This window comes from Rhinatrema bivittatum, chromosome 19 (genome assembly GCF_901001135.1).
Source record: "Rhinatrema bivittatum chromosome 19, aRhiBiv1.1, whole genome shotgun sequence".
Taxonomy (NCBI): domain Eukaryota; kingdom Metazoa; phylum Chordata; class Amphibia; order Gymnophiona; family Rhinatrematidae; genus Rhinatrema; species Rhinatrema bivittatum.
Genome location: NC_042633.1, coordinates 24,860,099 through 24,873,611, shown reverse-complemented (window position 1 = coordinate 24,873,611; position 13,513 = coordinate 24,860,099). Strand labels below are relative to the sequence as shown.

At 47.3% G+C, this 13,513-nt stretch overlaps 1 protein-coding gene across 2 annotated transcripts in view; it reads right to left on the bottom strand.

Annotated features, from left to right (window-relative positions):
- Positions 1–13,513, bottom strand: part of POLD1 (DNA polymerase delta 1, catalytic subunit) — a 72,811-nt gene that overhangs the window by 46,450 nt on the left and 12,848 nt on the right. For both annotated transcript variants that reach the window (XM_029585026.1, XM_029585027.1), the window contains exons 9-15: positions 13,246–13,412; positions 13,024–13,128; positions 12,775–12,915; positions 11,874–11,984; positions 10,822–11,013; positions 9,122–9,210; positions 204–320 (exon numbers count right to left, since the gene is read on the bottom strand). In XM_029585026.1, the coding sequence (XP_029440886.1) occupies positions 204–320; positions 9,122–9,210; positions 10,822–11,013; positions 11,874–11,984; positions 12,775–12,915; positions 13,024–13,128; positions 13,246–13,412 (922 nt within the window). The remainder of the gene's footprint in view (positions 1–203; positions 321–9,121; positions 9,211–10,821; positions 11,014–11,873; positions 11,985–12,774; positions 12,916–13,023; positions 13,129–13,245; positions 13,413–13,513) is intronic.

The following is a 13,513-nucleotide window of genomic DNA, read 5'->3' as shown; positions in this document are numbered from 1 at the left end:
GCATGAAATGAAGAGGAGAGAGGTCAGAGGCAGTACTCACTCATTAGTGCTGAGCATGAAATGGGGAGGGGAGAGGCCAGAGGCGGTACTCACTCACTAGTGCTGAGTATGAAACGGGGAGGGGAGAGGCCAGAGGCAGTACTCACTCATTAGTAGCGAGCATGAAACGGGGAGGGGAGAGGCCAGAGGCAGTACTCACTCACCTGTACTTCTCGATAGAGCCTGTTTGTAGCAGGGTGGTATAGCAGAGGTTATGGGCCATCATGATGGAGGGGTACAGTGAGGAGAAATCAAGGGTAGCAATGGGAACATCATAGTACCTGGAGAGAGATAGCGTTACATCACACAGGAGCTCGTGGGCGAGTACACATGCTGGTGATTACATAACATGAGGGAAATTTTGATACTGCCTTGGTTCCTGCACTCCTTGAGTTTTCCAGCATGCTCGTACTTGCACACTGTGTACCTGTACAGAAGCAGGTGCAAATATTCATATGGAGATTTCAAAATGATCTCCGCAAATAATTTCACCTCTTCAACCCAACTCCATCTTTTTTTTTTTCCAAAACTTATTTAAACGTTTGATTTTAGCATACAGCACAATAACTTGCTTGATAAGAAATCCAAGCCTACATATTACGAAAGAAAAACTAGAAGAAAAGACAAAAAGCACAAGGTAAGACTGTGGTTTTGTTTTTGATTAGTAATTCCTGCCATCCTTTCTATATGAATTTTCTTAGACCTTATAAACACTGCACCTAGGTCTATTAACTCCTGGCACAGTTCCAGAAACTTTCTTCTACGAACTTGAGTACTCTTAGAAACAAGTGGAAAAAAAGCCACACTCCACCCCTTTTCTTATGTAGAGAAAGCAAGTTTGCTTACTGTAAACAGTGTTTTCCATAGATAGCAGGATGAATTAGCCATTACATATGGATAATGTCATCCGGTGGCACTGAATGGACTCATTTCTCCAAGATAGTAGAGCTTTGAGCATGTGCGGGAGTTCCTGTGCGGACGTTGCCTCATGAGCCTCCTCAGTCTATATCTTGGCTAAATCTAGTTATATAGTTGATTCTCCAAAGAGAAGGGTAGGTATTCCATGGTTAATTCATCCTACCTCCAGAAAATACCATTTAGGGTAAGAAAACTTACCTTTACTGTTGATAAGCAGACTGAATCAGCTATTAGCTACCACTTCCACATGTAAAAATGTTATTACTAATGTAAATACCTATACCTAATGTTATTCTCTCCCTTTCCTTCTCTCCTCCCAGTTCTTTTACCTTGTTATTTGTAACTGCTTCCTTCTACACAAATAGGTTATTGAATTGTTCACTGTACACCCCTGTTATATGTAAACCGGCATGATGTGTTTGCAACATGAATGCCGGTATATAAAAATTTTAAATAAATAAATAAATAAATATTACATGTGGGGAGTCCTTAGCTGAGGTTTGCCGTGGAGCATTTACTTAGTAGACAACCTGGTCCCCATCGTAGAGCGTGAACTATAGAGAAAACAGTTAGGCAAAACTTCCAGTCCAAATTTACTCTCAGTCCTTGAGAGGTTGTCTACACAGCAATGGGACAGATGACCATGTTGCAGCTTTGCAGATGTCTTCGAGAGGGACTTCTCAAAAAATGAGCCATGGAAGAGTCCATGGATCTGACTCACTTGATAAGCTTTGACAGAGTCTGTGACCGTAAACCTGCTAAGGTGTAGCAGTATTGAATACATTCTGCTATCCAGTTGGACAATGTATGCTTGGCGACTAGTATGCCTAATCTGTTAGGGTTTTAGGACATGAACAATTGAGAAGATCGACAATGTGGCTGAGTTAGTTTCTTATAATAAGCCAAAGCTCTTTGCAGCCACAGGTAAAAAGGGCTTTCTCTCCTTCATGGGCATGAGGTCTTGGAAAGAAGGTAAGTTATACAATATATAGATTGATATGAAAAGCCGAAATGACCTTCGGCAGGAACTTCAGGTGAGTACAGAGGACCACCCTGGTTGTGGAAGAACTGCTTGTACGGTGGACAGTGAAAGACTGTTTGGAGTATGCTCTTTTAGATGATGTGATTGCTACCAGAAACAGTATTTCCATGTCAAGAATTTAAGCAAAACTGACTCTAATGTTTCAAAAGGAAGCTGCATGAGCTGAGAAAGGACAACATTCAAGTCCCATGGAACTGGTGGTTTCTGTACTGGAGATTTGATATGCCATAGCCCCTTCATGAATTTAGATATCAGTGGGTAAACAGAAATTGGCTTACTGTCCACCAGAACATGATATGCTGCTACAGTACTGAGATGTACACACAATGAAGATATGACGAGACCTGAATTAGAAAGGTGGAGTAAGTACGTTATCAAATCTTCATGTTCATGGGTTCAAAGTGTTCTGTTGACACCACTTGGAATATCTATTCCATTTGAAGACATATCCATCGACTAGTAAAAGCTTTCTGAACAAGACTAGTATGTCTACCATTTCTCTGGGTAGATTGAGATCCACAATTATTGAGTGCTCAACATCCAAGCCAGTGGGTTGAAGGCTGGAAGGTTGAGGTGATAAAGTGTTCCTTCATCTTGAGTTAATAATGTAGGGTCCGTGCCAGATATATGGGAAGATTGCTGGAGAGATGAACTAGATATGCAAACTATATCTGTCTGAGCCATGCTGGAGCTATGAGGATCAGACAAGCACAATCCTGGAGAAGCTTCTGCACTGTTCCGGCAATCAACAGTATATGTGGAAAAGTGTACATGAGGCTTGTTCCCTAGTCGAGTAGAAAAGCGTCCTGAGCTAGCCTGAGATCACTAGGTAGAACTGAGTAAAATTAGTTTCCTGTTTCATTCTGAGGTGAATAGATCCACTCATGGAAGACCCCATAAGTTGAATAGTTTGTCTGCTACTGATTGCTGTAGCAATCAATTGTGTGGACAAACTATTCTGCTGAGGTGATCTGCTAGTGTGTTGGAGATCCCTGGCAAATAGGTGGCTTGTAGGACAGCTCAATTCTTGGCTGCCCAAATCCAAATTTTCAGCACTTCTTGGCAGAGGGGCCATGACCCCACGCCTCTCTGTTTGTTCACATAAAACATGAAGACTTGGTTGTTGGTCTGAAGCAAGATGTGTCTTCCCTAAAGAAGATGAGCAAATGCTGACAGAGTGTATCTTATTGCTTTTAGCTCTAGTAGGTTGACCTGAAACTGACTTTCCTTGAGAGACCAGGATCCTGTGCAAGTGCCGCAGCTTTTGGTGGAGATGTCTGTTGTCAATGTTATTTGATAAGGGAGCACTCGAAGAGGGGCTTCTTCTGTCAGAACTGGGGGCAGTAACCAGCACTACAACTCCCATTTCATGTCAACTGTGACCTGTACCACAGTCAATAGTGGTTGAGTTATCTGATCCCATTAATAATATAAACTAAATTGAAGTTAAAGTATAAGGAAGCGGGTCAGCGGAACTACATGAATGACTGCCACCATATATCCTAAGATCACCAGCAGTGATCCGGCTGTTGAGTGTGGAGAGGACAGTAGCTTATGATGAGTGATTTCATGATGTATGCTTTTTCTGAAGGCAAGAATGCTCTCTCTTGCATCAAGTCTATCCATGACCTGATGAACTTGAGCCTCTGAGTTGGGACCAAATTCAATTTCTCAAAATTGAGTAGGGGAAGCCCAGTCATTGCAACAAACATCATCTTTTGTAGGGAATGGAGCACTTCTTCCCGAGAACTTGCCATGACTAGCCACTTGTCCAGTTACAGAAAAACTTGGATTCCTTGACAATGCAGATGTGAGGCATTTTATAAAGACTCTCAGGGCTGCCAATAGGCCAAATGGAAGTACCCTGTATTGGTATTGGAAAGAATCCACCTGGAATCAAAAGTAGCACTAATGGGAAGGATGGATGGGTATGTGAGCATATATACCCTTTAGGTCCAGGGTTCACAACCATTCGTCCTTTTGTATATATGGGAGAATCATGCTGAGGGAATTCATTTTGAATTTATCTCAGAGTAGATGTTTGTTCAAATGTCTCAAGTCCAGAATAGGCCTCAATCCTCCTGACTTCTTGAGGATGAGAAAATATCAGAGTAAAAGCCCTGTCCGTTCTGGGACACAGCGATTGGCTCTATGTTGAAGAAGTGATTGGACTTCTAGGTGAAGCAGATGAGAGAGATCTGGACTGAGATGCATAAAATGTGGGAGGGATGGTAGCTGAGAGAAACAACTGGTAACCAAACTTCACAATTTTGAGGACTCAGAGATTCTTGGTTATCTGATGCCAAATTTCTGTGGATACTTCCCCCTCCCTGCTCACCCACCGGAACAGAGGGACAAGGATTGTTTGGAGGGATCAAAAACTGGGTCCAAGGTTTGGGTTGGGTCTGCTGCATGGTTTTCGGTTGATGCCATTCCCAATGTTGAGGTCTGGCTGGAAGTGGCTGCTGACACTGGGCCAGAAGATGCAGCAGATGGTTCTGCTGAAAAGATTGGAAAGGTCATCCATGGAAGTACCATCGATTGTACGTGAAGGAGGAGCATCTCAAAGTAGATGCTATTTGGGAGCTGTCGAGAGAAATTGCACTGCTATGTTCTGATCTTTAATCTGAGCGACTGTCTCTTTGAGCTTTTCACCAAACAGGTTGTCACCTAAACAAGGTAGGCCAACTTCTTGTAAGATGTTCGCGCTAAGCCATGCTATAAGTCGAGCCCCAACTGAAGCCGAGGAAGTACATGAAATGGAGTCGAATGACTCATACACAGATCTGAGAAGTTGACGGATGCCCTCTTCCGCATCTAAAAGTGGTTGGGGATAATAAGTATCACCTTCTACAGGTTGTAGAAAATACTTTAGCTTCTGTATGCAGTTGTGAATTGTACCATTTAAAATTGGTGGATAGTGATGCAAGCAGAAAGCAGGGAACTTTGAAAGACTTTCTTGCCGAAACTGACAAGTAGTCTATGATCTTTTCCAGGAGGCAGGTTTGAGTGAATTCTTTTTTTGTAAATAACATTTTTATTCATACTGAGCAAACCAAGTACAAAACACTGTTAGACAGGTACAAAAAAGCACACTCATCTTATACATCCATCATCATACCATATATTTTTATTTATTTACGATTTTTATATACCGATGTTCATCATATTGTACAGCTTACAGAATTATATAAATTCCATGCAGTACCCACCGACCATCCAATTACAGTAGAAAATTTTCTAGTAATACAATGATATATCCCATTTATTCCCAAGTACCCCCCCCCCACCCGGATCGAGAAGGAAAATATTATATTCCACATATTCCTTTGCAAGAGAGTTTCACATAGCAAGATTAACAGGGGTATATTGTAAAATCACAACAAAGTTCCCAGCATTAACAACCAACAGCTAGAACTGAAAGGAATTCCCAAGGAAACATGATCTGACAGAAGGCCCCATTAGGTTTCTACGACTAAGCGTGGTTTATACTCTGCCATTGCCAATAGCACTGCCAAGATTCCTCGAATCTATGCAGTTTATCCTTCTTCAATGCAGTCAGTTTTTCCATATAATAAATCCACTTCAGGCGGATAAGTACATTGTCAAAGGTGGGAGCCTTAACGTTCTTCCACGCCTTTGCTATTGTTCCTCTCACTGCATGGATTACAGCCCTGATAAAACAATATTGCTGCGTTGAAACATTATCAATGGAGCTGTTTAAAAGCATAATCCCAGGGGATAGAGTCAGGGGGATTTTTAATAAATCTTTCAACCAACCTTCCACCTGTATCCAGAGTGGCTGTAAAGCCGGGCATGACCACCACATATGTACAAAATCTCCTATCAGGCCACATTTCCTCCAGCACATACTGCTAACGTTAGGAAACATCTTGTTCAACCTTACCGGCGTTGTGAACCACCGGAATAACACTTTATAACTATTTTCCAACAGAGAGGAAGAGACAGAACTAAGGCGTGTCTGCAGGAAGCAAAGATCCCAATCTTCCTCAGTGAACACTAACGCCAGATCTCGTTCCCAGGCGAGCATGTATTTAGCTTTATATCCACTAACCTTATTTAGCAATACATAAAATTTCAAAATCACCTCTTTCTTCGTGTGGGCATTGTCACAGATGCCTTTGAATAGTGATTTCCCCATGCATAAATCCTCCTGTACTTTCTTAGTGGGCAGGAAATGTCTCAGCTGCAAGTAGGCAAAGTAGTCCAAATGTGATAAATTAAACTTGACTTTAAGCACATCAAAATGGGTTATGGCCTGCCCTTGCCATACCTATCCAATTGTAGATAACCCCTTCTCTGTCCACTGCCGAAACGGTTTGCCCTCTCTCCCCACTGGAAAGGCTTCACATTGCAATTGCTGCTGAGAAAGTGTATCGCTGTTTGCCCACAATATGGGGGCGCCATGTTCTCCAAACCATCAAAGTGCATGCCATGCCTGGGGATATCTCGGCAAAATTATAGACTATTTTACCTGCCGTCCAGAATCCATCCCAGCATGCCTTCTTCTATTCCTACCCATTGTTTGCGTTTTATCCTATTATGAAATTCGACAACTGCCTTCAATTGGGATGCTACATAATATTTGGTAATATTAGGGACTCCCAGACCTCCATTTATTTTTGGTTGAAATAATACAGATCTTGAGAGACGCGGTGGCCTTCTTTTCCATATAAAAAGAAAAGATCTTCCACTGGAGGGTTTTAAGATATCCCACCGGCACCCTACAAGGCAGCGTTTGGAAGAGATACCCAACTTTTGGTTTGAGTGAATTCTGGTCTTTTTTGTCCTTTTCTTGGCAGACTTGACCACTAGCGACTGGTGTGGTACTTGGACAAAACCAAATCCTGGAGATTTCTGAACTCTGTATTTAAGGTCAAGTTTCCTTGCCGTAGGAATGCCCAAAACAGGAGTTTTCCACATTCTCATTTGCAAAATGTTGAGGATATCGTGGATTGGAAGGGGTTCTGGTTCTGATGATGTGTCTAGAATTTGTAGTAGACCGAGCAATTCTGTGCAGGGGTCTTTGTCTTTAAGGACATGAACACCAAGCATCATTCCCATCTTTTCCACAAACTTAAGAGTATGTGAAGTCCTCCAGGGGCGAGGTGTGTCAGAAAGTATACCTATAGAGTTTTCTTCTGAATCTAGTAGCAGAGGTTCACTTATCCAGAACTCTGAATATGAAGAGGGTGAACCTGGAGGTTCTTCTATGATTGGCTAGACTCCACTGCTATAGAATGTGATGATGAAGAACCCCAAATTATGGGTTCTGATGATGTGTTCAGACTGATAGAGTCTGGCACTCCAATCTGAGGAATTGTTCTAGTAATGGTGGAGAGGAGAGCTGGATTGTCAGAGGCAAAGAAATTTCTCACCAAACCTGTAATCTGGTCAAGTGACTGATGTGTCCCATTGACATCGTGTGGGTGGTGGAACATCCTCTTCAGAGACTAGGATAGGTTACTACATCTGAATAGGCAGTTTATTGGAGGCAAGTGTAACTATGAGACATACTGGATCTAGCATTTCTAATTGAAGACCCTCCAATAGCATCCTTGTCAGAGTGAGGGTTCTTGTTATTGAAGGAGACAGAGGTAGCATGATCCTACAATGGCTACATATAGTTCTGTTGGTACAGCAGTCTGATGGGGGTGGTAGTGGGCCTGATGTGTTGATAGCTTTGATGAACGCTTTGGAACAACATGGCTTTGACTGCTTCGACAGATCTTTAATGAGTTGCGTTGAGGAAGTCGGTGCAGATCGAAGATGTTGCCTTGATGCACTCTGCATCGTGGGGTCATTTCCCAGAGGACCGAATGCCCCATCCAGTTGGTGTGTGGTGGATTCAAGATGCATCAATGAAGCACGGGCCCACAGGTCCTCAGGCTTCGGTGCATCATGTGTCAAGTGCATCGGTTCGCCGTGTGCTTCGATGTGTTGTGCATGCCAACACACCTTGCGCCAATGCTGCCGAAAATGGATGCTTCAACAGTACAGACGCCAATGCGTCATGCTTAGAGTACACGCGCTTCTTTGAAACAGGGTCTGAGAGCTCCGACTGATGTCACCTTTTCTTCGATGCAAGTGGCTGACGCTACTCGACCCCCTGTGATTTTGGCCTGAGCCGATTCGGGGGGTGGGGTCTTGGAGGTGGTTCCCGCTCAACTCTTTTCCTGGCAAGAATTGGCTCTTTCCTGGCTGCACTGCAGGAAGAGGTTCTGCTGCGACTCAGAAGAGATTTACGCAGCTCCTTAATTCGAAACGCCCTGGAACGCTAGGAGCACAGAGCATCCAACCACAGGTGTAGCAATTTGCTTGGTCATGCTCTGGCCCAAGGCACAATTAGCAGAGCTCATGGGCATCCGTGATGGACAATATGTTTTATCGATTTTATGAACGCATATCTGTAAATCGCATAGAAATGTTGACATGCGGTACATCAAGTTTAAATAAATAAACATTCTTGCCACAGATGCACTTTTTAAATTCACTCACCACTGGTTTTTATTTCTGCCCCAACATGATAAGGAGGCAAGGCCTCTGGAAAAAATGTTTCTGCTGTTGTGGAGGCTGCAGGGGCAACGAGGCAACTATAAAAGAATATACTGAGGTAGAAATATTGAATTTTCAAGTTTCGAGAGAAAGTGATGAGAAGAGACAGAGTATATGTCCGTGCTTGTGGTCGGACAAAAAAAGACAAGTGAGGAGGCTCATGCGGAAACTCCCTCACATGTTCAATACAGCTCAAAGCTCTGCTAGCTAGGAGATGAGCCCATTCAATGCCGCCAGATGACGTCACCCACACGTCATGGCTTATGTAGCCTGCTTATCGACGGAAAAAAGGTGTATGCACTATGTAATAGAGGAGGTGCTGGATATGGGGGGAGGGGGAGGGGAAGGGGGCAATGGTTAAATGTGTTTTCACCTGTGTGAAATATTTCACCCCATTATCGGTAGCCTCATGCCATGGACTAATTGCTTCGTCGGTACTCGCAACGCAGACCTCTCCCTGTCCCCTCTGCTCCTGTGACATGACACACGCCCCCCCCCCCCCCCCCCCATCCCATTCAGGCCTTAGAGACAGGAAACGTTCCTCACCCTTTCAGAGGTTCAATGACGGTGGCACCTGTGTAATCCTCTCCTCCTTCCGACTTCACCACTGGCATGACCAGGTCCTGCTTCATGGCCTGCAAGAAACAAAATAATGTTACAGGGGGCCCCCTCCCCCTCTTTCTAGGATTGCTTCAGGGGGATCATCCCTCAGGCTCCTCACAAGAGGCTCATCCCTCACTCTCCGCTCCATCTCAAGCCGCAAGTCAAAAGCGAGCAGCCGGATCCAAAAATATTGGGCCCTGGCAGGGAAGATTTGGCAAATGGCCAAACCTCAGCAGCCCGTCTAAGGCGTTACCCAGATATTTCTCCATCCGCCGAAACACCTTGCCCACCAGTGGCCATGGAGGCAAGACATAAAAGAAGAATTCCTCAAGGCCATGGCAGAACCAGACCATTGATTTCTTCTGCACTGTGCGCCTGACAGCGAGGAGAAAATCCGCCTGAGCGTTGTCCACCCCGGCGATGGGAGATGCTGCTAGCCACTCCCAAGTGCTGCTCCGCCCAGAGAAATCAATTCCAGGGCTTCTCGAGCCACCCGCCTGATTCTTAGCGCCAACCTGACGCTTCAAGTCCCCCCTATCCGGGGCAAATCATCCCCCGTCCTGCCCGATGCTGGTAACAGCAGGAGACAGTCGCAGTGGGGAGCCCCTGTCGTCCCCCCCGCTGAAGTCGCCTTGCTCCTGTTGCCGATCTAACAGGAGCAGTAGCAGGAATAGCCGACCCCCCCGAAGTGCCTTCACCTCCAGTTAAGCATCCGGAGCACAGGGCCCGCTCGACGGAGCCATGAGGGTGATCCCCCGCAAGTGCGGCAAGCCTTGTCGTGTACCATAACCACATAGTGGAGGCCGTGCGCCACTACTGCCCTCACCCGCGGTAAGCCATAGGACAGCCCTGCAAGGACCTGCCACTCACTCACTAAAGGTTGCTGCCCAACTGACTGCGAGCCCGGCTGCTTCGAGGCACTTGCGTTTTGAAGCAGTTTATGAAAAAACTTTATAAACCCAGCAGCAACCCAGCCCCATAGGAAATAGAAGGTATACGTCCCTGCTGCTCCGGACTGAAAATGCAGAGGTATTGGTGGGATCCAAGGATGCCTTGGGGAGGAGGGGGATGAGGGATCTGGACCACCAGATGTCCACCTCACGGATTCTAGGATCGAGCTACAAAAAGGTCACCAACCCCCTGCTCATCCACCTCTTAGCAGGGAGGATGGCGCCACCAGGACCTCACAACCTTCTGGGAGGATCCAGCTATAGTCTATCCTTAATGTTCTCTGGTTTTGTTTGTTTTTCTTCAGACTGCAGGTTTTACAGCAGAGGCTGGAGACAGAGAAATACTGAGGGACTGCAGGTGGCGCACTGGGTTATGTACAGCGTCAGTGAAACTTTCTCTGTCTCCACCTGCTGGCAGGGAGGCAAAACCCGGGAGTCTGGACTGATCTGGGTATGAACAGGAAAGGGGGATCATTCCTTATGCCGCTCTCTCTCTAAGGTTTATGCAGGGGGATCATTTTTCAGGCCCCTCTCTCTCTAGAGATGCTGCAGGGGGATCATCCCTCAGGCCCCTCTCTCCAGGGATTGCTGCAGAGGGATCATCCCTCAGGCCCCTCTCTCCAGGGATTGCTGCAGAGGGATCAACCCTCTGGCCTCCCACTCCAGTAAGGATTTTAGCTGTTGCTTGCTCACCTGCCTCAAGAGCTGGGACACCACCTTGATCTGCTGGCCTCGAGCAAGCAGGTAACTGAGGGGGACCCCGGTCACACGGGCCATCTCCATGTAGTTAATGACACACATGAGTTTCTCCAGCAGGCGCAGGGGGAGATAAGCATCTTTCAAGCAGTACACAGCTAGCCGCCGCCGGGTCTGCTCGTTACCATTCTGTAAGCCACCAAAAGGAAGAAGTCAATTCCAGCTTTCCATTCCATTCCTGATACCCTCACCCACATCTCTTCTACCTCCCCAACCTGTCTCACACTCCCGTACCTAGCCTACCCTCCCCATCCTGTTTCACACTCCTATACCTATCCCACCTCCCCATCCTGTCTTACACCTCTACACCAAACCCAGCTCACCATCCTGATCTTATCCTACCTTGTCATCCTATTTCACACTCCCATATCTATCCTACCACTCCATCCTGTCTCCCAATCCCACACCTATCCTACTCCTTGCAATCTTGTCTCACACCTCTACACATCCTACCACTCTTTCCTGTCTCACACTCCCATATATATCCTACCACTCCTCCATCCTCACACTCCTGGCCCTATCCTACCCCCCCAACCTGTCTTACACCCCATCTATCCTAACTCCCCCATCCTATTTCACACCTTTGCACCTATCTTATCGCCCTACATCTATCCTACCTCTCCATCCTGTTTCAAACTCCTGGACCTATCCTACCTCCCCCATCCTATCGCCCACCTCTGCACTTAGCCTACATCTTCACCTCTCTGCACCTACCCTTCCTAGCCGTCTTGTCTCACGTCTCTGCACCTACCTTACTTACCCATCCTGTCTCACAACCCTACACTTATCCTATCTCCCTATCCTGTCTCACAAACCCACACCTCTCCCACCCTCATACCAATCCTACCTCTCTGTCTTCCCCATCTCACTGTCCCAATCCTCATTTGCCTTCCCTGTTGTCGTATTTCCCAAGATTATCCTGCCTCCCCCTTCTATCCTCTACCTCCCAGGGTTTCCCACCTCTCTCCCTCACCACACCAGGAACGCACCTGCAAGTCAGTGATGATGGAGTGCTGTACATCCTCCTTCTGCTCCTGCAGGAAGTGGTAACTCACCGCATTCAAGGTGTATGAACGCAATTTATAATCCCGCAGCAGCACCTGGGCAACACAGGAAGACAGGCGATGGGTGGCTGGGACCACGGGAAGGAAGTAGATGGGAACAGAGAGAGGAGGAGGAAGGAAATAAGGCCTCAAGGGAGTCGGGAACAGAGAGGAGAGAATGAGATGGGTAGAAAGAAGGAGGGAGAAGGGGCGAGACACGGAGAGACACAGGTGGACAGAGAGGGGGGAGACACAGGTGGATAGAGAGGGGGTTTGAGACACAGAGACACAGGTGGACAGAGAGGGGGGTGTGAGACACAGGTGGACAGAGAGGGGGTGTGAGACACAGAGACACAGGTGGACAGAGAGGGGGGTGTGAGACACAGGTGGACATAGGAGAAGGAAGGAAGCAACGCATAAAGGGTGATAGGTAGAGAAAGACCAATCCAGTCTGTCCACACTGCTAAGGAGATATCCCAGCTGCTGGCCATAGAGGCTGACCACTTGTCAATCATTCCACATCCGAATCATCTCTGGCTAGTTTCCCATCCCAGACAGAGGAGCTTACAAGCTCCCACACTCAATCCAACACCCAGGCTCTCCCACCCCTCCAGGTCTTTACCAGCAGCCCTCCTTCCTTCCTTCCCTCAGCTCCCAAAGCTAGAGACGCTGATGCACCTCTCTCCCTGCAGCTTTGCTGGCTGGCACCCATCCCCTAACCACTGGATAATATGTGGTCAGTACTCCGGAATGAATGAATCACTGTCTGCGAGACGTCTCGATCATGAGGGACTGTGCCTAGCCCCCCCCCCCCCTACTCCCCACTCATGAGGCACGGGCCGGGTACCTGCAGCAGATCGAATTGGATGCGTCCCTCTGTGTTAATGACCTTGTTTTCCCGCCGGCCCATCTGCTTGGACTGGAAGGAAGAGTCCCGAACCACTGACCTCATCGATCGGATCCGGCCCAGGAACGGGAACGTGGAAACCTGTCGGGCCAAACAAACAGGTCCACGTGAACACAATGCAGACCCGTCTTCCCTTGCCTTTTGGGGAAGGGGCGGAGAGTGGCTGGAGGTGGCGGGAGAAGCTGTTACCTTTAGCGTTTGGGCCCGGTTTATCAGATAGGGGATATCAAAGTTCTGGATGTTGTAACCGGTCAGGATGTCAGGGTCCGTGACACGGACAAATTCTGCCCAGGCCTGGAAAAAGAAAAAGGATTCATCCGAGCCGTCAGCACAGACCACCGGATGGGCGGGATCCTCGGCCACCCGTGTCTTCCCTTCCCTTCCCCTCCCCACAACCCCGGGGGGACCGACCTTCAGCAGCTCATCCTCCCGCTGGAAACACAGGACCTGGGAACCCACAATGCTGGCACAAGAGCGCAGGGTGAAGACGTTACGAACGAAGGGGTCGCGGCCCCCCTGACGCAGCACCATGTTAGCGATCTGTATCACGGGATCCTTGTCGGGCTCCGGGAAGATTCCTGAGAGAAAGGACGACAGAGAGGGGGGGGGGGGGAGAAAAGAGTGAAGGAGACCCAGAGGCAGGAGAATGGAAGAGGAGACAGAGCGGGGGGGGGGGGGG